This window comes from Camellia sinensis, chromosome 4, assembly GCF_055761805.1.
Source record: "Camellia sinensis isolate YWXY chromosome 4, ASM5576180v1, whole genome shotgun sequence".
Lineage (NCBI taxonomy): Eukaryota > Viridiplantae > Streptophyta > Magnoliopsida > Ericales > Theaceae > Camellia > Camellia sinensis.
In genome coordinates, this window is record NC_138964.1 from 179,415,133 (window position 1) to 179,440,231 (window position 25,099).

General features: G+C 39.9%; 1 protein-coding gene across 6 annotated transcripts; it reads left to right on the forward strand.

The window, feature by feature from the left end:
• Positions 1-37: 37 nt before the first annotated feature.
• LOC145789724 (uncharacterized) lies at positions 38-22,349 on the forward strand. Of its 6 annotated transcripts, none has more exons than XR_014327969.1 (5): positions 38-1,150; positions 3,372-3,538; positions 6,741-6,826; positions 6,907-7,002; positions 8,153-8,509. XR_014327969.1 is itself a non-coding variant. In XM_082867028.1 (2 exons), the coding sequence occupies exon 2, from the start codon at positions 12,489-12,491 to the stop codon at positions 13,140-13,142; it is 654 nt and encodes a 217-aa protein (XP_082723154.1). In that variant the 5' UTR covers positions 96-1,150; positions 12,372-12,488; the 3' UTR covers positions 13,143-13,590. The 6 variants fall into 6 exon arrangements, 2 of the variants coding, with proteins under 2 accessions (XP_082723154.1, XP_082723155.1); XR_014327971.1 differs by lacking the exon at positions 38-1,150 and adding an exon at positions 2,306-2,866 and having other exon boundaries at positions 3,672-6,826; XR_014327972.1 differs by lacking the exon at positions 38-1,150 and adding an exon at positions 2,338-2,866 and having other exon boundaries at positions 3,397-3,538.
• Positions 22,350-25,099: the final 2,750 nt, after the last annotated feature.

Consider the following 25,099-nt stretch of genomic DNA (forward strand, 5'->3'; position numbering starts at 1 on the left):
ACCTGTATCAAAAAAAGAAAGGGAAAAAGTACAACAGGCCAAGTAATGAATTAAGATTAAAGCCGATAATTATGAAAACAATTATTTAGGTAAAGGCTAAACATTTATGCCCACTATTTTTTTCTTGTTTGATAGCTTATACTATTGTTTTTTTTAGGGGGGGTATAGACAAAACATTCATGCCCACTATTTTTTCTTTTTTTTTTTTTTTTTGAACGAAAAGAGTACAAAAAGAGGGCCTCACAGGGGCCCAGGAAGAGCATCAATCCTCAAAATCTCAGAGAGTGCCATTGGAGGGTTTGAAACCCATCCTACAGGAAGGCTATTATGGGCACATGGTTGTGCAGTCCAATGGGCAGCCGTGTTGTTTGCTCTGTTAGTCCATCTCAGATTAAGATTTTCCTGTCTTGCCATCTGACGAATATCAAGGATAATTGCCAAAGCTTCCCAAGGAGGAACCTTCTCTGAAACTCCCAGCTTGATAACCTCTAGGTTGTTACTCTCAATGGTAGCAGCTTCAGGATTCCGAGTGATTGCCAGTTGAGCTGCCAATCTCACCGCCTGAGCTTCCGCAGCAAATGCTGATGAAGACCTGAAAGATGTAGCAATACCATCCACAAGGCGCCCCTCTGAATTTCTAAGGAGTACAGCAGCTGAAGCTGTAGCCCCTTTTGAGTTGAAACTCGCATCACAATTGAACTTTAACGCTCCAGCCCTTGCTGGCCACCATCTCTGGTCCCTATTGCTCTCGTGGAATTGGGATACACCGCTGCAAGTTTAGGCTCTTGTGCACTGCTGTTGTCCCTCGAACTCGAACCATGCCCGTGCTATTTTGGAGATAGTCTCAGTTGGGCTAACTGGTATGTGATTGAATATGAAGTCATTTCTTGCTTTCCAGATGTACCATCCAATGAAGAAAACTTTACTCAGCAACTTGCTCTCACGTCTAACCTCCCGCTCAGCCGCAATCCATTCAATTGTCCATTGCACAACATTATCCACTATCCTGTGTGAGTGATTTTCCGACCACACTGCCCAACTCAGTATTCAGCTGGAGAGCACTGACAGAATAGATGACACCTGGCTGACCTACAACAACAAGAGAAGATTCCGGCGGTGATTCGTCCACCCGGGGCACTCCGACGATCAGGTCAGTATATCTCTCAAAGATAATCAATAGTGCTAAACTCACTGTTCAGAATATAAATTGCGTACCTTAGACCCATCGGGGGTGCTTCTCTTTTATAGTTAACTCAATTCTTGTCCCACTAGAACACTACTACAAAAATAGTTAAAGATCACACTTTGACAAAAAAAAAATCTCATTTTTATTGAAAGTGTGATAAAAAAAATTAGATTGATATTTTAATTACACTTAATTTAATTGAGTGTGATAATATTTATTTTTTATGTCACTTTTCAATTAAGTGTGATTATATATATGTTTTTTTAATCACACCTTTTAATTAAAGTGTGATTATATATGTACTATTACTTTTTAATCACACTTTTTAAATAAATGTGATTATATATATATATATTAATCACACATTCTAATTAAAGTGTGATTATATATACACTACTATCTTTTAATCACACTTTTTAAATGAGTGTGATTATATATCTATTTTTTAATCACACATTTTAATTAAAGTGTGATTATATATACACTATTACTTTTTAATCACACTTTTTAAATAAGTATAATTATATATATATATATATTTAATCACATCTTTTAATTAAAGTGTGATTATATATACACTACTACTTTTTAATCACACTTTTTAAATGAGTGTGATTATATATATATATTTTTAATCACATCTTCTAATTAAAGTGTGATTATATATACATTACTACTTTTTAATCACACTTTTTAAATAAGTGTGATTATACATATATATTTAATCACACTTCCTAAATAGGTGTGATTGTATAAAATATTTCAAATTAATTTTTATATAAAATATACAATTTTCAAATTTTTAATCACACTTAATTTGATTGAATGTGATAATATTTATTTTTTTATGTCACTTTCTAATTAAGTGTGATTATATATATATATATATATATATATATTAATCACACCTTCTAATTAAAGCATGATCACTACTACAAAAATAATTAAAGATTACACTTTGATAAATAAAAATATCTCACTTTTATTGAAAGTGTGATAAAAAAATTAAATTAATATTTTGATCACACTTAATTTAATTAAATATAATAATATTTATTTTTTATATCACTTTTTAATTAAATATGATTATATATATTTTTTAATCCCATCCTTTAAATAAGTATGAATATATATAATTTTTTTACTAACAACTTCTAAACAAGTGTGATCAATATATATTTTTTCAAACTATCCCAAAACTTTAGAGTCCTAAATTCATTCGCCCAGCCCTAGTCCTTCTCTCTCTCTCTCTCTTCCTCTTCCTCTTCCTCTTCCCTCTCTCGTCTGAGATCCAGATCGTGAGGTAGATCAAAACCTAAATCCCATCGCCAGCAGCCACTCCTTCGTCGAAACTCCCAACCCCCTCATCGTTTGAATCTCTACCTTCAAGTACAAACCCTACGCCGCTACTCCACATCCACACTTTGCTGCCGCCCCCGAAGGAGGATACCTACTACAGGCGTAGGCTTACGGAAGCCCATTCGCATCTCTGTTGCCATCGTCCTTCCCAACAGGCATGGATCTAAGCGTGGTGACGTGCTTCCAAGTAGCGGATCAGAACGGGAGTGGCTTCATCGACGACAAAGAGCTCCAGAGGGACACTTGAGAAAGAGAGAGGAGAAAGAAACACTACATAGAAATTTTTTATAGTTAGGGATCACCACGGCCTAATGATATCCGGTCTGTCAGATCCTCTCCTATATATTGATTTCTCATCTATATATACATGCTATGTATATGTGTACGTATAGATGATAGTCTGTAAATGTTATCTGCTATTAAGGGTCCTCTTAAGTGTTTGAAAAAATGCCTGACTGCAAAAAAAAAAAAAAAATGTCGGCACAATGAGGTTACTTTAAGAGCTCCATTCTTTCCGCCCTATTTTGTGCATATTTCTGTTCAAATTTTATAAGCAAGTATCACAGCAAAGCATATATAGTCTCCATAACTATTAGCGGTTTGGTTGGCATATATATCTAAGAAAAAAGTGAACTATAAATTAACACAACACTTCAAAAAATTTGATGAAGTTAAAAGAAGAATTTTAGTTCATGTAAACTAAGGGTTGATAAAGCTTTAAATTCTTCTATGGTAGCTACCACATGATCAATTTAATTGGATGGCTTAACTTTTTTTTATATCTTAATTTGTCTCATCTTCTGCTATGTTTCTATTTTTTTCTTAGAATTTGAATTATTGCTATTTGGAAGGACCCAAAGGTCAGCTCTTTTGTGCACTTGAATTGAATGGCTTATTACACTATGAGGGTCATTGGACTGACTGTTAGGTGAGAAGAGGAAAGATGTAATTGAATATGTTCAGAGACTCATCAGATGCTCTCTTGGATTTGAGGTGAATTCAATGTCTCACTTTTAGTTTTGTGTGGTTAAATTGTTACCTAGGTCATCCTCTCTTGGTTCTGTTTTGTGGGTATATGGTTTTTTGAGTATTTTTTTTTTTTTTTTTTGCAATCTTCAACATATAGTTAAAGGAACCCTCTTTCATGTCTGGAGGAGTTGAAATTATTGTTCAAATGCATGTGAGAGCAATTCAATTTCTGAGGTGTTTAGGCATGTATTTTCCAGTGAAGAGGCTTCACTCTGCTTTTCTGTGTGTCCTGTGAACAGTTCTTTTGTTCTTTGCCTTATATTTTTTAAATTGTGTTGGTATGTTGTTGTTGTTGTGGATACATTTGATGACTAATTTCCATTCAGTATTAGTTGAATTTTATAGGGGTTGACAATTTAGGGGAAATTTTATTGTTTGTCTTATGGCTTCCAAGTGAAATCAAGAATTCATTATGAATGATCTCTTAGGGAGCATGTTAGTTCTTATGTTTAGATGATTTGAGGCAGTTAAGCTGACATTGGCATGGCTATCTAACACTTGTTGCATCTGGCATTGTTGAGTCACCCACATATAGTCTAATAATTTAATACAACTTGAGGGATTAAGTGATTGTGGACATCCTTCGATCGTGTAGTGTAGCCCATTTGGTCCTGAATATATGTGAAACATTGCATTGAAAAGTTAGTTAAGAAAGGTTGTGTTCAACCTATTTTAGGGCAGTTAATAGATTTGGGAAGTGTTTCTACCATTTGCTACTGCCCTATGATCTAATTGTGGTATGCCTTTATTGCAATCATTATTCTTTTCATTAGTTCTTAGTTCTTCCTTTTCTTTCTCATTTTTGTAGGAAGAAGAAAAAAAAGCTGTAGAAAGTTACTATCACAAACCCCAACAACCACTTAATGAGAGGGACTGCTAGTTATGTGACTAAAAGTTTTTGGGGGCGAGTGTGTATTTTCTAGAATATCAGGGAGTTAAATGTCTTTGTTAGAAATATCAACAGAGGTCATTGTAATTTACCCTAAATAATGTTATGTGGAATATTGTCTTTGACATACATTAGTTTTTTTAATCATTCTTGGGACGGAGAATTTTTTGATTTTTTTTTAATTATTTTATGCATGTAAGAGAGACGGGATTTTTTTTTTTTTAATCATTTTACATTATTTGTTAACTTGGTTTCCTTCAAGTTTACTGCCAGGGAAATTTACGTTTGTCAAAACCCTTAGTGGGGGTCATTGTAATTCACTATTTTTTATTTTTTTTTAAAATGTAACGGGGAGTAATCTTTTTTTTTTTTGTATGAACCTAAATTGTTGTGTTGGAAATTGTTATATCAAATCAACCCATATGTTATATCAGTCTACCCCCATCAGACCATGATTCGTGATTGGAAAACCACCTTATTTTTTGATTGGTACTGTATTGTAGTAGAAAAGAGTAACCAAGGGTGTGCAATCTGTTTGCAAAATATGGACAATTAACATGGAAGGGTGCAAATGACGTGTAAATGATGATGTAAAAGGATCTTTGAATTGTTTCTTCACTTTGAACCTATTTGAGGGAGCTAGCTACTAGGCTTAAGAAATGCATGTGAATCAATTTGTGCAATTACTTGAGTTTTTTATTTCCCAACTTTTTGCCTTGCTTCAGCAAAGTTTCAAAATCTTGGAAGTCCTTGTATTTAGTTGCTCTCTCTTCTTCTATCTTGGGCTTTTGTCAGCCTTTTTCTTCTCTGTTCTTCCACCACCTTTTACTCTCCTAAATCTCCTTTCAATTGTTTCATTAAGGCTCCACTTGCATCAGTTTGGGCAGTTTCTTGAGCATTCTGTTTACCTCTCATCTCCTATGTTCTATTTCCTGGACTTAAGCACTTGTTGCTGAAACGTGTCAGTGGTTGTGTTCTAAATGTAGAGTTTTTTCTTTATAAATAGTAGTCTGGCTTTGTCAGTTATTAATGTTCCTATACTTGGAAGATTGTCGCACATACTCATTTGCTCTTAAAGTGGAAAACCATGAAGGTCACTTTATGAGCTAAGATATCTTGTTACTAATCACTACTACAAAAACATTTAAAGATCACACTTTGATAAATGAAAATATCTTACTTTTATTAGAAATGTGATAAAAAAAATTAAATTAATATTTTAATCATTAAGTGTGATAATATTTATTTTTTATGTCACTTTTTAATTAAATGTTATTATATATATGTTTTTTAATCACACTTTCTAAGTGTGATTATATATATATATTTTTAATTAAGTGTGATTATATTTATTTTTTTAATTAAATGTGATTATATTTATTTATATATATATATATATATAGTATCACAGTGGAAACACAAACAAATCAAACCCTCTCCCCGCGTCTTCCCCTCTCCCCCTCTCACCACTCACTTAGCAATAGCTAGGGTTTTATTATCTTTTTCTCCCCTGTATTAGAAACCCTAGCTTTGAAACTCCCAACCCCAACAACAACAATCACCATCAGTGTTGGATTTGCCATCACCAATCCGCCATTGCCTGTCGCGTAGCACCTCCTTCTGCCGCAGAACCACCACCTTAGTGCCGACGATGGCAGATCTGAAGGACGACCAAACCCTAGAGAGCTACGAGTAATTCAATCGATTCTCATCGTACTCATTTTTTTGTATATGTGAATGTAGATATAGGTATCAGCATTGGAATTTGAGTTAAATGCTTTGGTAAAGCATCCTGAGAAGTCATTGCTCTCATTATTGGTCACTAGTAATGGTTTATTTTCAAAATTGGAGGCGTCAATTGGCCATTTTCATACAGTGTGTCAGGTCACTTCTCTCACTAAAGGCCTACTTTGTTTTCCTCCGGCTTTCCCTGTTAGAGATGCTATCAACTTAATTTATGAAAATCTACACAAGCTGGATTCTTACTTAAATGTCATTGTAAGAGTCTGAACATTCTTACTTATGCTTTCTGATTTTTCTTCAAAGTTTGTGGTTGTGTTTTATTAGTAAGAATTGTTTGTGGTTGGGTCATTGTAAGACTTTGGAAGGGCTTATTAGCCAAGAAAAGTTTGAAAGATCTCGAGCCTGTAGTCTTGATAAAAGGTTTTGTTGTTTTTTTATCTGGTCACAAGTTTTCTCATTTATATTTTTTCACCTGTGGTACTCACTAATATAGCTATTTTGGTTGTGCTCTGATTTGCCTTTCTTAACTTTCAGCCACTTCCATTTTGTTCATGAGTTCGTAACTATACTGATGGACTCTACAATTTTGTTTCTTGGGGGTATTGCCTTGGTTGTGGAAGGTGAGTGGTTTGTTGTTAGATTATGGATTGGTTGTGCTGCAACACTATTCTCTGTATCTAATTTTTCCTCTTTACTCCAGACATCAGGAGACTTCCTTGTGTACATGGGTCTCAACGCAAAGAATGAAACAGTGCACACCCTTGCATTTTTGGCCGGTGTTATTTTTTGGTCACAGGTGCACATATCAACCTTCTTTTTTATCTAAATATAATGAATGTCTGGTTTACTTGTTATGATGTGCCATATTCTGCTTTAAAAGTGAATTTCTTCAAATTATGTCTTTAGAATCATGTTAACTATATTTAAGCAGCCAAGAAGCTTTAGTTAGAACTTAGATGTGTATAATAAGTCAGCAAAAGTTGCAACACTTTTGTTACAAGATTAATATCTAAACAGTTGGAGACGTTAGATCTAGAGAAGGCATCTCGTTCGCATATCCCACTTCCTTAGCTGGAAAGGAACAGTCTAACACATAGTCCTAAAAAACACACACATTATATGAGTACCTGGAAAAGTGCAACCTCCATGTACTACCCAACTTTTGCTTGGTTTCTTTTTATTTGGTTTTGATTTGTGACACCAGCAACACATCAATGACCTTTTGCAATTTTCTGCTAATGAAGACTATTTATCGGTGAAACTATTCCTTCAAATTTATGGCTTGTATGTTTGTGGGGGTAAAACCAATTCTTATAGGTGGGACTTTTCCTAATTACTCATTTTCAATCTCAACTTCCCAATTAATCATTTTACGTCCAGCCACAGACAGTTTCATGAATGAAGAAATGAATACTTTGTCTTTGAATAAATGGTCCCTTGATTCTAGTTGCTAGATTAAGGAATTACATGTTTGGTTCTTTTTATTTTTAAAGAATCTATATAAGATGTTGTACAAATATTTTTTGTTTAAATTATTGATTGAGATGTCAATTTCTTTAAATCATCTTCAAATCTAATTAAGGCAGGTCAAAATTTTCTTCAACTTTCTTTTTAAATTTCATCAAAACACTAGTAGTCTAATATAAGATGTTGTACATATATTTGCTGGTAGTCTACTGGGAACTCTGGACTTATAAAACTGCAACTTACCATGTCCATCAAAATTTGAATTTGCACACTAATTGGGAGTTTAATTGTTATTTTCTTTAGTCGAACTTTTGTTGCTTATTTCCTGTGCCTTGGTTCCTTAGTGTTCCATTTGTCAAGTAGATTTTTTTTTAACTTCTATCCTGTGATTATTTGCCATCTTATCTTTTTGGGCTCTTCCTAACAAACCTGCTCTTTCATCACCTAGGATTGGATGAATACTTCTTTCTGTTTGACAGGTTGAATTCCATGGTGAAGTGATGTATACTCTGAAGTTTGTTGTGAACCAGTCAGACTACACTGTGCATACATTAAGAAATGTCACAGAGTATCTATTACTTGCGAAAACCATTAATATGGTCCAGGTTTTTCTTCCTTCAAATGACAAAGATGAAATTGACAAGTTGAATGCAGATTTATATACTGCAGTAGATACACTGAGCTAGAAAACAAGTGAAAATTCTGAAACAATACAGAGAGTCTTCAATACGGTGTATGAGTTCACAACTTTTGGTATTATCATCAAATTTAGATTTTGTATTGACCTCACAATGTTGACTGGCAAAAAACCTTAATTGCACTGATCATTATTGCTATGTTGATGCTTCTTCTATCTCTTATTGGTCTTGGTATGTATCATTGGAAATTCACATTGATGATTTCTTGCTTGTGGCTCTTCTTCACTGTTATCCACTTGTAATATACATTCACAAAAAGATCATACACAAGCTGTATTGAGATTTATCATTTTTAAATACTGTGCTCATTAGTGACCTCCTAATTACAATGTCATTGACACTGAGCTGCTATGGCATCTAATTGTTAACAGGGAAATTACTTCCAAAAGGATTAAGATTAATGTTCCTATTTTGGTTTGCTGAATTAACTTTTTAGTTTATTCATATGCATCAGCGGTTTTTGGATTAATTTGTGTTTTCATTTTTCAAGTCAGAAATTTTTTGGAGAGATGCAAAATATGGTCCAAGATTAAAGAACTTAGTTTTTTAAGTTTTTTCATTTTTTAATATATGTAAGCACAGTTAATTTTTTTTTTATTTAATTTCTTTGTATATACTTTTGAATATTTAATTTTCATTTATGAAATATACGATGTTATTCTATTCAATATGTGGTTATGATTCAAAATATAGTATAGTGTGTATTACATTCTTCAAATGTGCATACAAAAATAATATTGATTATTTTTCAAATATGTCGAATCTTTTTTTTATCACAGATTTTATTAGTTATTAATCACACTTAAAAGATGTGATCTAAATGTTATTAATCACACTTAAAAGATGTGATATAAATATTTTTAACCACACTTAAAAGGTGTGATCTAAATGTTATTAATCACACTAAAAAAGTGTGATTAAAAATGATCACTTTTAATCACACTTTCAAAGATCACACTTAAAAGGTGTGATCTAAATATTTTTAATCACACTTAAAAGATGTGATCTAAATATTTTTAATCACACTTAAAAGGTGTGATCTAAATGTTATTAAGCACACTTAAAAAGTGTGATTAAAAATGACCCCTTTTAATCATACTCCCAAAGATCACACTTTAATAAAACTTAAAATGTGTGATTAAATAACATACATCAGACAAAAAAAGTGTGATCTTTATCGGTTTTTGTAGTAGTGGAAGCCTAGCTTCAATAGACTCTTACTTGGTGCTTATCCTGGACTCTCCAAGACATAAAGATAAACTCCCTAAGAGCTTTATCCTTATCCATGTTAAAGTCCTTCCTTATTCTAGAACTCTTGTGCCTTATCCGCTTATCTCGGATTCCGATATTTTCGGAGATAACCTCGGCCATGCTGAGATAACCTCGGCGTTATGACCTGGACACGTGGCACCGCGGCTGACACGTTGGCGTCACCTTGGCCACGTGTTGGGACTCAAAAAATATATCCCCACAACTGCCCCCTAGGTTCTATTACCTCGACATTCTAAGGTGATGAAACCTATATCGGTACTTCCTGCCAGTACATCGGCTTAAGCCGAGCTCATCACTGTAGGCCGACATGTCTTTTTAAAGATAAAAAATTCCAAGAGCTTCTTCACGTGTATGAGCTGTCATGCACCATAATTCGACCGTTTTAGCCACGTGTCTTTTCCTCACTAGATCGTACTTGGTATGCGCTTCTAATTCATCTCGCGCATGCCTACGCCGTCTGACGCTCGCGTTGTTTTAGGCGCATTAATTTTATTTTTGCTGCCGTTTCAAGTTTTAACAAAACTTTTTCTTCTCTCTTGGTCTCCTCACTTTCGTATCTTCAAGCTCTCAACTCTCTCTAGCTTCTAAATACGCCATTGTTCAAGCTTCCATAGCTCTGCATTTTGCTCCGTTTACCCCTTCCGACGTGATTTTCACCGATCTTCCGCCTTCGCAACCGTCGTCAGACTTCGGTAATCCCCATTTCGGCTTCCCTCTTTCTGGTAAGCCACTATTCCTCCTGATTTCAGTTCCTTGTTACCTTACTGAACTTTACTGTTTTACCTGCTGTCTTTGCAATCTTGTTCATATTTTTGATATTTGAACATGTTTGTTTCATTATTCTGTTTTTACCCAAATCATCTTCTTGAATATACACTGTTCATACTCCTGTTGATTTCTGCCATTATTTTTGGCCTGATGCACCTGTGCAAACTTTTTGTCTTGATTTCCTGATGGCTTCATCATCATTCTTAATTCTGAAACATATCCCTGTTTTTCTGTTTTCCAGATCCGTGCATTCAATCTTCGTTTCCATAGATCTAGGTTTGGGATTTGCTTGTAGAACCCTCGATTATTAGGAAAAATTGAAACTATTTCCACAAATCCTTACCTAGCACATACTTTAGGTTTTTGCCAAGGTCTCAATAACCCTTTTAAAACGCTTTCTTTTGAAATCCATCTTCTTTTCGTTAAGCCGACATTATGGGTATGTGGAAACATAGGGTAGACACCCCGAGTGAATTAGAGCACTTTAGGCAGGAGTTTGACATCCCAGCCGACGTCCATCTGAGGTTGGCTGGGGAAGACGACTCTATCATGCCCACAACTGACTCCATGCCCTTCCCTGTCGTAGCCTTTATTGAGTTCGGACTTTGGCTTCCACTCAACATCCTTTTCCGTGAGATAATCCACTATTATAAGTTGAACCCAATGCAACTTACCATCAACTCCTACCGAGTTATTAATGGCATCATAGCCTTAGCCAAACAAGAAAACTCTAGGATTACTTTAGCCGATATCCAGTACTGCTACACCATGTGTGGCCTAAAAAGAGATAGGGGTCACATTTACTACCTCAAGCCAAGATCTACAGAGTACAAAATTGTAGCCGACCTCCCAGACTCCAACAAGGGAGCTGGAGATGACTACTTCATTACCTCGGGGAACTGGAAGTTCGCTCCAGATGAGGACCTTCATCTTTACCCTCTTTATCGAACTGTTTTTGTAGAGGGCAATAGTAAGAGCCCTGCGTCCATACTTGTTTGTTTTTCAAAAAATTTCAAAGTCTTTAATATTTTATCTGCTTCTAACGTCTGTTTTGTTTGCAGCTCTTTTTCAGCCACCAAAGGTTTTCTGTCAGTCTTTCTTTCCCAGCAAAGACTTGAGAAGACTTTTGGATCTGTCAGTTCTCAAACGGAAGGCCCCACTGCTTCTTAACTTCATCCCCACGTATAAGTCGGCTCTTCCCGACGTCCCAAAAAAGAAGAAGAAAAACCTTTCTTCACCTTCTGCCACAACTCCACAAGTCGCGTCCACATCTCGGACAGACCAAGGATCAACCTCTGATCCAGCCGAGCAGCCGTCAACCTCAGCCCCATATTTGATCCCGATATCCCAACGCCAACGCCGCGCGACGATCTGTTTTTGCTGTTGAGATGGGCCGTCAAAAAGCAGTTGCAAAAGACCTCTTAGCCAGCATCCCTTCTGACGTTGACGCTCAGCCAACGCAAACCCAACCTCCACCAAAACAAAAAAAGAATAAAAAAGGCTTAACCAAAGGCAAAGGTGACTCAGGTTGATACTGAGGACACCTTGCCAATTTCCAAATTGGCTGAGAGTGAGAAGACTGCCTCTGTCCCTGAGAAGAGGTCTGCTGAAACACACCCATCTGAATCCATTAGATTAAAAAGGCCGATGTCATCTTCTGCAACGACCTCGGGGTCTCAAAAGCATGATGCCTCTTGGGCCCCCAAAATTACTCTGGAGGATAAGCCAGTTATGGCCAACGATAGCGCTGATGACATTAACGTCGGCGTAGCCCTCCGTACCACTCTGCTTCTTCCCGGCGATCTCAATTGAAACGCCGAGTTGAGCGAGTATGAAAACTACACCCTGATGCTTCAACGCTCCGTTCAAGTAAGTGTTTTTATCTGGCAACTTTTTCTTTCTTTCTGTTCATTCCATACTTGTAATTTTTTCTAACAACTTCTGTTCTGTTTACTTACAGGCCATCCAGCATGCTCATTCCTTCTCAATACAATCCTTTGAGAATAGGAAAGAACTGGCAGACAAGAAGAGATAAGTTGCCAGTCTGTAAAAGGCCAACAAAGGCTTACAATCAAAAATGAAGAACCTGGAAGATCAAGCCGAAGCTGTCATCAAGGCCCAAAACGATGTCGAAGAAAAGGTAGAATCTGTTGAGGCCATTAAGAAGGTTCTTGAGGCCGAGAAAAAAGAAGCCAAGAAGAAGATGGCCCAAGCCCAAAAAGAACTTCAAGATGCCCTGGCCACAAAAGAGGCCGAAGTCAAGGCCGCCGACGAGAAAGGCTATAACGAAGGGGTGGCCGACGTTACGGCAGACTACGAAAAGCAGGTGAAGCAGGCATGCAACAGGGGCTTCACCCTTGGCTGGATGACCTTGCTGAAAAGGCTTGAAGTCCCTACGGACTCGCCCCTTAGGAACGCCGACGCCATGCCTCTTCCATTCCCTTTAACTCTAACTCAATCTGATGACGACTTTGAATCTGAGGAGGAGGTTTTGGTGAGGAAGCCCAAGGAAGCTGCTGGGGTCAAGTCACCTACTCAAAATGAGCAAGTCCTGGACTTGACTCAGGATGAGGAGGTTGAGGATGTTCCCAAGGATGCTACGCCTCAAAAGGCGATATCGGACGTGCCCATTGCTGACAAGAGCCTTGATCAAACTTTGCAAGAAATTAACGCTGAGCTTGCGGCTGAGAAGGCCGCCGAGATGCCCTCCCAGCAGTCTTCCGAGATCTAGCCCCAGCCTGCTAATGATGCTGAAGAATCTTAGCCTTATGTTTTTCTTTTTCTTTCTTGTACTTTGTTTCTCCTTTCAAAGTAATGTAAACTCTTTAAGTTGTCGATGTGTCTTTTCATGAATACAACTTCCTTTTTTCTTGAATGTTTGCATTGTTTGTCTTTCCTTTATTGCTTCTTGTATGTCTTTCATACTTAGAATAATTTTGTGTATCTTTAGTATATACCTCAATCTCGTGCAACCTTCTCGGGGTGACATACCTCGGTTATACAAACTGACAATTTACTTCGGCAAGTACCCAAGTACCTTTCTTGGCACGACCTCGGTTTCAACTTGTAAATTTTACATAAAATTTCAACAAGTGTTTAACCTCAGTCTGACTTCAACTTCAAATTTTAACAAGTGTTAAATATCATCTCAGTTTATCTTCAACTTGTAAACTTTTCTCAAGTTTCAGCAAGTGTTAAACGTCGTTTCGGTTTAACTTTAACTTGTAAACTTTTCTCAAGTTTCAACAAGTGTTAAACGTCGTTTTGATTTAACTTCAACGTCGGCAATCAACAAGGAACATCTAATGATAGAAAAACTTTAGATTACAAGTATTCCAGGGTCTTGGCAACTCTTTGCCCTCATTATCTTCAAGCCGATATGGCACATTGCCCAATACCGAAGTGATTCTGTAGGGTCCTTCCCAGTTTGGGCCAAGCTTGCCCTCCCTGGGATCCTTCTTGCTACCGACGACTTTTTTCAAGACTAGGTTGCCGATTTGGAACTCCCTTGGGTTGACTCTTTTATTATAAGCTCTGGCAAGCTGCTGCTGGTAGGCTGCGAGCTGAATTGCAGCTTTCTCTCTTCTTTCTTCTAGTAGGTCCAGATCTCGGGCTAAGAGTACATCATTAGTCCCATTCTCTACTCCCTGGGTTCTGATCCCAGGGATACCGACTTCAAGCAGAATGACAGCTTCTGTGCCATAGGTCATGGCAAAGGGGGATTCCCCCGTTGATCTTCTCGGCGTAGTCCGCTATGCCCAGAGCACATTTGGTAGTTCATCCACCCACTTTCCTTTTGCTGCTTGCAGCCTCTTCTTTATCCCATCTAGGATAACTTTGTTAGATGCTTCTGCTTGTCCATTGCTTTGAGGAATGCTTGGGGTTGAAAAGTAGTTCTTGATCTTGAACTTTGCGCAGAAGTTCTTGATTAGCTTGCTGTCAAATTATGTTCTATTGTCAGTAACTATTGCTCTCGGAATTTCAAATCTGGTGATGATGTTCCTCTATAAGAAGTTCTTCACGTCTACATCTCGGATCTTGGCTAAGGGCTCAGCTTCTATTCACTTGGTGAAGTAATCTGTTGCTACCAGCAGGTACTTCCTTTGTCTAGTTGCTTGGGGCAGTTGTCCAATGAGATCCATGCCCCATTGGGCAAATGGCCAAGGACTGGATATTGGGTTTAGGTCTACTGCTGGTTGGTGCATCAATGGTGCAAACCTTTGGCATTTTTCATATTTCTTGACATAGGCTTGTGCATCTTTCTGCATGTAGGGCCACCAATACCCCTGGGTAATGGCCCTATGGGCTAGTGATCTGCCCTCAGTGTGGCTTTAACAGATTCTTTCATGTATTTCATATAAAAAATCTTCAACTTTTGATGGGTGTACACACCTTAAAAGGGGTCCAGTGAAAGATCTTCAGTAGAGATGTCCTTTTGCTGTTAGACTGAATCTTGCCAACTTCAATCTGATCTTGTGTGCTTCCTTATGGTCATCTGGCAGCTTTCTTTCTTTCAGGAATGCAACAATTGCATCCATCTAGCTTGGTCCCATGTCCACACACATTGCTTCATGCTCTGTGGTCAGTGGTTCAATGCTCGGGGCCGACAAGTATTCGACCATTATCGTCCTTGCTTTTTCAGGTTGTATTGCACTGGCCAGATTGGCTAGTGCATCTGCGTGACTGTTATCATCTCGGCTAACCTGATGTAGTCGACAATTTTGAAACAAAGCTACTAACCTGTTGACTTCCTTTGCGTAGGCTGACATCCTTTCATCTCGGGCTGCAAACTCGCCCGTTGTCTAGTTAATTATGAACTGGGAGTCACAGAAGACTATCACTGCATCTGCTTCTGTTGCAACCGCCAGCTTTAGTCCTGCAATCAATGCTTCATACTCTGCTTCATTGTTTGAGGCCTTGAACCCCAATCGAATGGACTGTTCCAATACCTATCCATCTAGAGATACCAGTATTACTCCTGCCCTTACTTCTTGCCGGTTTGAGCTCCCATCGACAAACAGTCGAAAGGAGTCGTCGACGTAAATGCTGCAGGGTCTGAGTTTTTCATTTTTCCTTTGTTCTGTTGCATTCGGCTGTGCTTCTCCTTGCTTGCTTGGACATCATTCACCTCGGCTCGACGAAGTCCGATGTACGATGGATTCTAGTGTGAACTCGGCTACGAAGTCGGCCAAAACTTGGCCTTTGATTGCTGTTCTGGGTCTGTACTCCAAGTCATACTGTCCCAAGGCTACTGCCCATCCGACTATTCTTCCTGTCAAGTCTCCTTGTTGTAGCAAAACTTCAAGGGGTGTTCTGTTAGCACCACAATTTTATGGGCCTGGAGGTAATGGTTCAGTTTCTTTGAAACTATTACTAAAGCCAATGCCAATTTTTCTAAGGGTAGATACCTTGTTTCTGCATCGGCCAGGGTTTTGCTTACATAGTAAATGGCCCTTTGCTCCCATTTTTCTTCTCGGATTATCACTGCGCTTACTGCGTGTTCTGAGACTGCTAAGTACAAAAACTACTCCTCTCCAGGTTCTGGATTTAAAAGAACTGGAGCTGTGGTCAAATACTTCTTCGGGTCGGCTAGGGCTGCCTCGTATTCTTCTGTCCATAAAAAATTTGTGGCTTTCTTCATTAAGTTGAAGAAAGGTTTGCACTTGTCTGAGCTTCTGCTTATCAACCTATTCAGGGCTGCGGCCCTTCCAGTCAACATTTGTACCTATTTTGCAGACGTCGGGGTCTTCAATTCCAGGATGGCCTTAATCTGATCTGGGCTGGCCTCAATGCCCTTTCTAGTCACCAGGTATCCTAAAAACTTACCAGATCCTACTCCAAATGCACACTTCGTTGCATTAAGTCGGAGCCGATATGTTTTAAGGATGTCAAAGACTGCTTTCAGGTCAGCCAGATGACCTTTAGGTTCCTTGGTCTTCACGACCATGTCATCGATGTGAACTTCCACCATTCTGCCAATCAGGTGTTTGAACATCTTGGTTACCAGTCTTTGGTAAGTTGCTCCTGCGTTTTTCAACCCAAAAGGCATCACTCTGTAGTAGTACAGACCTTTTGGGGTGATAAATGCAGTCTTCTCTTCATCTGGAGGATACATGGCTATCTGATGGTATCCCCTGTAGGCATCTAGAAAGCTCATCTTTCCATGTCCGAAAGTGGCGTCTACCAGCTGGTCAATCTTGGGTAGAGGAAAACTGTCTTTGGGACAGGCCTTGTTCAAGCTGGTAAAGTCCACGCAGACCCTCCATTTACCATTCTTCTTCTTTACTACTACTGTGTTTGATAGCCATGTCGGGTAATCTACCTCTCGAATGGCCCTGGCCTCGAGAAACCTGTCTACTTCTTCCTCCACTGCTTCGATGTGTATCAACGTCGGCCTTCTTACTCATTGGATTACTAGTTTTGCCGACCTATCAACATTTAGTTTATGGCAAGTGACCTCGGGGTCAATGTCAGGCATCTCGTAAGGCGTCCAAGCAAACACCTCAATATTTGCTCTCAAGAAAGCTTCCATCTCTCTTTCTTCTTCTTCGGCTAGGCCAGAGCCAAGAAGAAAGAAACGTTCTTCATCCCCCTCTTGGACGAGGATTTTCTTCAATGTTTCTTTACTCTTTTCGGCTGACTCCTTGCCGACATCCTCTACGACCTCCACGTCCTCATCTTCGATCTCTGCCTTCTCTGGTTTTCGAATGCTGCAGGTGGATTTCATTGCTGCCATGGAGCAATTCTTTGCCTGCAGCTGATCTCTTCTGACCTCCTCAATTCCTTACTCTGTTGGGAACCGCAATAGTTGATGCAAAATTGAGGGAATAGCCCTCATTGCATACAACCATGGCCTTTCCAAAATGATGTTGTAAGGGGAGGGTGTCTCAATTACGGTGAACTCTGTTGTTATCTTTCCGGTGCCTGCCTGCACCTCCAAGCTGGTTGTTCTTAGTGGCCATGTCGACGTTCCATTGAACTCGACCATTGGGCTATTGGATTGCTCCATATCGTCTGGGTGAAGGCCAAGCTTTTTGTAACATCGGACGTACATGATGTCACAAGAGCTGCCTTGGTCAATCAGGATGCGCTTTACTTGGCATTCCCCAACCTGGAGGGATACTACCAAGGCATCATTATACGGATGCTGTACCATCTCAAGGTCGGCTTCAGAAAAGGACACTACTGGTCCTTGGCACTCCTCTGCCCAATGTCTCTTCTCCCTGACTTGGTAGACATGTTGCAGGTGTTTTACCTTCTGGGTCTCCCCCCGAATCTCATTTTCGTTGACCTTCGAGTGAATTACATTAATTACCCGAGGTCCTCCTGCTTATGGTTGCTGTGCTTGTGGAAGTGGAGCTGCTGTCGCCTGAGGCAATCTTACATGTTCTTCCCTTGTTCTAGCCTCATCGACAAGGTCTCTCAGATGGCCTTGTCTTACCAGGTCTTCCAAATGTGTTTTTAGGACTCTGCAGCCCTGAGTCATATGTCCATTTTCATTGTGGTAAGCACAATGCCTGTCAAGGTTTCTTCCCATGAATTCTCTTGGTGCCTTTACTGGTGTTCTGAAATAGGGTTGATTCCGAATTTGATCCAGGACTTTGTGAATTGGGATTCGGAACACAGTTGTCACTGCCTGTGTTGTTCTCAGTTCTGTCTCTTGCTTGCTTGATCCATTGTTACTTCGGCCTCGCTTCGGCGAGCCGTTTCCTTTCTCTTACTTTGCCTCATTGGTTCCCGATGTATCTTCTTCGGCTCTGGCATACTTCTCGATTCTCGCCATGAGCTCTTTCATACTTTTTGGCAATGTTTTTGCCAAAGATTTTCGTAGTGGACAGTTGTCTTTTAGGCCGTTCTTAAAAGATACGACTGCCACCTCTTGACTACACTCTGGTATTCGGTTGAACACCTCATAGTACCGTTTTGCATAGGCCCTAAGTCCTTCATCTTTACTGATCTTCAAGGCCATTAATGAGTCCACCCTCAATGTCTGCAGCTTGTTTGTCACGAACCTGGCCACAAACATCCCAGCCAGGCCTTTCCAAGTCTTCACACTTCCCTTTGGTAACTTGTGGAACCAATCTGATGTAATCTCCCCAAACGATGAAGGGAACACTTTGCAGAGCAACGGCTCGTTCCCACTGTACAATGTCATTGAGTTCAAATATAATCCAACGTGGAAGTTGGGGTCCGACTTACCATCGTATATTTGGAACCTTGGCATACTGAATCTCTTCGGAGCCTCGAATTTGTCTAGCTCCACCGATAATGGTGTTCTCAGCTTTTCAGGGGAAGTTACCTCGGCATCGGCATTCTACTGCTTCCTCTTGAGATAATTTCTCAAGTCTTCTTTGCTTCGCCCAGGAGCTCAGCTATCTCTTGACTTCAGTCTTTTCGGCATACTACTCTCAGCTTCATGGTGGGTCCTTTTCGATCTTTCTCCGTGAGTTGTGTCAAAGCAGAGCGCCTGTCCCTGAACATGCCGATGTTTTTTGGGGTCTGCCTCCTTGGCGCAATGCGTCCTCCGCGATTTTTCTCTTCTCGACTCTCCTCGTCCGACCTCCCTTGAAGGCCGGTGAGAGTGTTTTTCGCTCCTGGTGTGCTGGGGGATTTCTGGGATTGGTTTCTGCCCTCCCTTCTGTGCATTGGCTGCTGGAATTGGCGTTCCCTACAGCGGGAATGGTGGCTGCATGACATTGTTTTGCATCATAAAATTGACGACCGATTGCAGGTCTGCCAATTTGTTCGCCATCTCTTTTACTTCTTCGTCCCTTCGAAGGCATCTATCTTTCCACACTTGGAAGTTGTCTTCGTTATAATACCTGTTTTGTTCTGGTTTCTTTGGTACGTCGCCATCCTGGCCGACGTCTTTCTTACTATGATTTTGGTCACGAGTTTCTGTGTTGCGGTTATCTCCTTTGACGTCAAGGTCGATAGGTCTGCCACTCCCAGCAGGAGTGTCATCCCCAATCTTTTCCTTCTGTCCGTCACTGACCATTTATTCTTCTTTTTTTCCCACAAATGGTGCCAAATTGTGTGAGTGATTTTCTGACCACACTGCCCAACTCAATATTCAGCTGGAGAGCACTGGCAGCATAGATGACACCTGGCTGACTTACAACAGAAAGAGAAGATTCCGGCGGTGGTTCGTCCACCCGGGGGCACTCCGACGATCAAGTCAGCATATCTCTCAAAGATAATCAATAGTGCTAAACTCACTGTTCAGAATATAGATTGCGTACCGTAGACCCATCGGGGGTGCCTCTCTTTTATAGTTAACTCAATCCTTGTCCTACTAGAAGCCTAGCTTCAATGGACTCTTACTCAGTGCTTATCATGGACTCTCCAAGAGATAAAGATAAACTCCCTGAGAGCTTTATCCTTATCCATGCTAAAGTCCTTCCTTATTCTAGGACTCTTGTGCCTTATCCGCTTATCTCGGATTCCGATATCTTCGGAGATAACCTCGGCCTTGCTGAGATAACCTCGGCGTCATGACCTGGACACGTGACACCTCGGTTGACACATCGGCGTCACCTTGGCCACGTGTTGGGACTCAGAAAATATATCCCCACAATCCCTTTATCAATACAGATAGGAAGCGTACTGCCAAACCACACTGATTGTGTCCACGGACAGTTGAACAACAGATGTTCCATTGATTCATCATCCTTTAAACAAATGGGACAGACTCGAGACGGGGAGCATCGACATTTATGTAAGTTGATTTTTGTTGCCAAGGTATTCCTGTACACTTACCACCAAAAATGTTTGATTTTAGAAGGGGTTTCAACATTCCAAATGTGCTTTCAAAAGTTCTGTGGGATTTGGTACGAGCTAGAGGGGTGGGTTCGGGATTCATCTTTAATAGAAGATTTAGCAACCCAATAACCCGATTCACAGTGTACACTCCAGATTTGGTGGGGCACCAAACCAACATATCTACTCTATCTTCGAACGAAAGAGGGATAGATTGGATTGCATGACATTCATCCCTCGACACCAGCTTGCGAAGAGTTGTAGTGATCCCAGTTTTGTTACTTCGCTGAGTATATCGAGTTGTCCAGTCAGCTCGCGGGGTTCCAGGGGGTAGCGTCCCTTGGCGGGTCTAAAGGCAGCCCTAGTGGGGTTCGAGTTGCCCGGTCAGCTCGTGGAGGTCCAGGGGGCTGCGCCCTGGCGGGGTTAAGGGGTAGCGCCTTTGAAGCAAAAATGCAAAATGCATTAGAAGTTGCTTGTTCGCTCAAGTGGCCATTTATGCGATCGAGCGGAGAATGCTTGGTTCTAGTAGTTTGACATGTCTGTAAAAGTACCGGAAAAGTGATTTGACGCTCGAGCGGGGCTTTCCACGCTTAAGCGGACCATGTTATATCAGTTCGTGAATCTGATATTTCAGATCACTTTTGTATATATCTCTCTCTCTCTAAAACCCTTTCCTCTTCCCCCTCTCTACATTTCCCTACACCAAATTGGATCAAAACCTTGAATTCTCAAGATCCATTAGAATTATGCCATAGGTTCTTCATCAAAGTTGGTTAACTTCTCGAGGGCTTCATTTTGTGCGGTGAAGATTGAGTTTCGACACCGTTGATTTTGGAGGTTTCATCTCATTTCTTCTTCAAAACTTGAGGTAGAGATTTTCTTAGAGTTATATATATATTTTGCAAGATCTATATGATTTTCGAAATCATCTTTCGATATCTTTGAAAATTGATTGTTGATTCGAGAAGTTGAGCGATTTTGGAAGTGGGTTTGTCTCTTGTTCTTTTAAAATGATCTTATGGGTTTTGATCTTCGTTGATTGAAGAAAAGATGATTTTGCAAAGTTTTCTTTCGAAAGATTTGAGTTGTATAGTTTTGGTGAGAAAACCTAGAATTTGGAAATTTTTTAAAAGAGACTGAAAATCCATGAATGATATTATTATATTTATTTTGTGTGTCAAAATAAATGGATGTTTGAAAAATTTCTTATTTATATTTATATAAATGATGAATTTCAGGGAATATGAGGATTGTTGTTCATTTTAGAAATTATTGTTCAAGACATTGAAATAGTCTTAAAATAACTAATTGTTGAGGATACTTGAGAAGAGAGAATTGTGTTATTCCTTGGATGATAAATTAGAATAAAAGTATTTATATTCATCTTGTGAAATTGGCATATCAATTCATTTGATTCCATTAAACTTTGAAAGTTGATTTGAAAACTTGCATTGAGAAAAGAATGTTGAGAAACAAGTTTTCATGGAATGGTTTTGGGGTAAATACGTTGGTAAGTCTTGATAGGTGGTGTAGATGATATTGAATAAGTTGGCCTGAGAGTCCAGGGTGAAAAATCGAAAACCCGTGCGGATAGGTGTCGAGCCTTCTGGTTAATACCGGTAAAAATAACAATTTGGTAGTACTTGTATAGTCTACTTGCAGACACCGACCTAGGGATTACCAGAGTCGTATTTACCGCCCTTAAAATAAATTGTTAAGTTTTGAACAATTGAAATTGCATGATATCATTGAGCATGATAGTTTTCAAAAGATGAAAATGTGATTTATCTTCAAAAATGGCATAGCATGGCATGTGCATTTCATCTCTTGAGACTTGTATAAAATGTATATACTTTTGTTAAGAATTTCCTGCTAGGCTTTATGCTCACCCTACGAGATTTTTGTGCAGGAAAAGATGTGGTGATCCCACCCAACTAGGGGCGTGGAAGTATGTGTGTTGGGAGTATAATGCTCTTATTTTGCTGTGACTCTGTGTGTAAGCCAAGGACTGCGTTTGTATGCGTTTGAATAACTATTTTGTGTAACTAGGCTTAAGCCTTGGAAACTTGTAAATCCTTGAGGGTATTTATTTGTTTATTTACTTGTTGTTGGATTAATGTATTATTGCATGAAGAACTATTGTATCATGTAATGTAAGTTTGGAGATTTATATTTGGTTTTCCTTGAAAGAGCCATGATTGTTGCATTATCATTTGGGCTAGAAATTTGGGACGTTACAACTTGGTATCAGAGCTACCGGGTTTGAATACTTGGAGCTCAGGGGAAGTGGTTGTTTAACCACAATGGGTTCATTTAGCATGCTTAGGAAGTGTTATGCATTTTATGACTATGTGATAACATGCTTATGTGACTAAATGGGTATGTGATTAGACTTTTGGGATGTTGTTGGCGCCTGTTAAATTCCTTGAGGTCTTATTAGAAGGGTACTTGATCAATACTCATTCTATTAAGAATTCTTGGTTTTTCGCGCGACGAATCTCATCATAAGAGTATAATCCGTATGTGTTTACATGACTAAGTGCTTATGTGGGGTGAAATTTAATTGTTATATGGTAGAGGAATATATAGCATTATTGTGATCAAACGTGTAAGGCAAGTTGCGGGCACGTGTGAGTTAGTGTGCTAAATTAATTCTATTGTTATTTATAGGATGTTAGGAAGAGGTCAAACCCATGGTGGTAGAGGCGGGAGGCTAGGGCTCACCGAGGTGTACATAAGGTACCGGTCCATGACGTTCTGGTGCAAGAGGAAGAGTCCGACCAAGCTAATGTGGCCGAACAAGTGGGGCATGCGAGAATCCCGGGACAAGCGGGTCAAACTACAATGGGGGCCCTAGCTCGAGAAATGGCAGGGGCTTTAAGAGAGTTTATGAACTTGTTGAGGGTGGAGAATCAAGCCCGAGAGAACACCATAGAGTCAATAGTGAGTTTCCTTACTAAAGATTTCTTGCGGGCCAAACCGGATGAATTCCATGGTGGTCCCAAGCCCAAGAAAGCGGATAAGTGGCTCGAACAAACTGTGAAGACATTTGAGATGCTTCACATCGAAGATAGTGAACTAAGAGTGACTCTAGTGAGTTACTACCTTAAGGGAGACGCGGATCAATGGTGGAAATATGCCAAGGGTAGAGTGGAGCCGACATGGGATGCCTTTGCGGTTGCTTTCCAAGATAAGTACATACATCTTATTGCTAGGGAGAGATTGAGGCAAGAGTTTAAAGACCTCAAACAACTAGACATGCCCGTGGCCGAGTTTGAGGCGGTCTTCTCTAGTTTGTCCAGATTTGCACCAGAGTTGGTGGCAACGGAAGAGCGCCGTTGCATTGAATTTGAAAAAAAATTGAAAACAAAAATTATGTTCAAGCTTGTCGGAAATATGATTTGGGAATATGACCGTGTTGTGATGACGGCAACACAAGTAGAAATTTCCATACAAGCCGAGGAAGAGAGGCTTCGAAGTTCGAGGTCTAGGGGCCAAGAGTCTCAAGGAGACTATAGGCAGAACAAGAAGAGCAGGAACACCTATCCATCCCAGTCCCAACCACAGCAGTCTAGATCCACTTTTCCTTTGCCTAGTGCAGGTCTGGGAAAAAGTGCATTGAGTAGCTTCTCGTGTTTTAAGTGTGGCCAACCGGGTCATAAAGCCTTCTCATGCCCACAGAAGGGAGGAGGACAGTTAATAGTACCACCACTTAACCGATCTCAAAGTTAGTCTCAGTCTTAGAATAAAGGTCAAGGGTTTAATTGTTATCAGTGTGGTCAGCCAGGGCATATGAAGAGAACTTGCTCACAGTTGGGAGGCGCATTTGGTGTATCAGGGTCGAGGCAGACTCAGATCCACCAGCAGGCTCAATCAGTCCAAGCTTTGCGAGTTAATCAGGAAGCCGCTTCGGCTCAGTCAGTACAACAGGCCTATGCTCTGAGAGGGGAGCAAGTCAATCAGGGGCCACAAGGACGCGTGTATGTTGTTACCGTGCCAGAGCAGTTGCCAGAATCCTCAGTTGTGAGACGTATTTTTGTTGTGTGTAATTCTTTGGCTAATGTATTGATAGACATGGGTGCGTCCCATTCATTTATATCTACTGCATTTGTTTCTGCATTGGGGTTAGATGTAGCACGGTTAGTGCCACCACTTAGAGTAGAGTCACCTGTTGGGGGTACAATTGGTTTAGACCGGGGTTGTCGTGATTGTGAAATATAAGTTGCCGGACGTCGACTTTTGTTTACTTTTGTGTTGCTAGATATGTCGAGTTTTGATGTCATTTTAGGCATGTACTAGTTGTGTTCTTATCAAGCTGTGATTGATTGTTACCGTCAGAGAGTTACAATGTGCACTTCGGCTGGTGATCGTTTCTATTTTCTGGGAACCAAGTTGATAGAGCCTTGTCGCCAGTTGTTGACCTCGTAGTAAAAGCAAGCTTAGTGGCCTTCTTACAACTCTCTTGGATAGTGAAAGTGACGGAGCTCGTGTTGAGTTACCAAGGGTAGTTTGTGAATACTCGGATGTCTTTCCAGAAAATCTTACTAGTTTATCACCTCACCAGGAGATCGAGTTCTCCATTGAATTAGTACCTGGCACGGCACCAATTTCCATGTCACCGTATAGATTTGCACCCGTCGAATTGCATCAGTTGAAGATTCAACTCCAAGAACTTTTAGACAAGGGCTTCATTCGCCCTAGTACATCGCATTGGGGAACGCTGGCTCTCTTTGCGAAGAAGAAGGATGGGTCATTACGGTTGTGTATTGATTAACGCAAGTTGAATAAAGTTACAGTTAAGAACAAGTATCCTCTACCCAGAATAGATGATTTGTTTGACCAACTTAGAGGGTCTCGTTGCTTCTCAAAAATAGATTTGAGGTCGGGATACCATCAGTCGAGAGTCCGGGAGGAGGACATTCAGAAGAC

Bases quoted from the DNA above. Each gene is read 5' to 3' on its own strand.
- LOC145789724 (XM_082867028.1), top strand. From the start codon at position 12,489: ATGAAGAACCTGGAAGATCAAGCCGAAGCTGTCATCAAGGCCCAAAAC.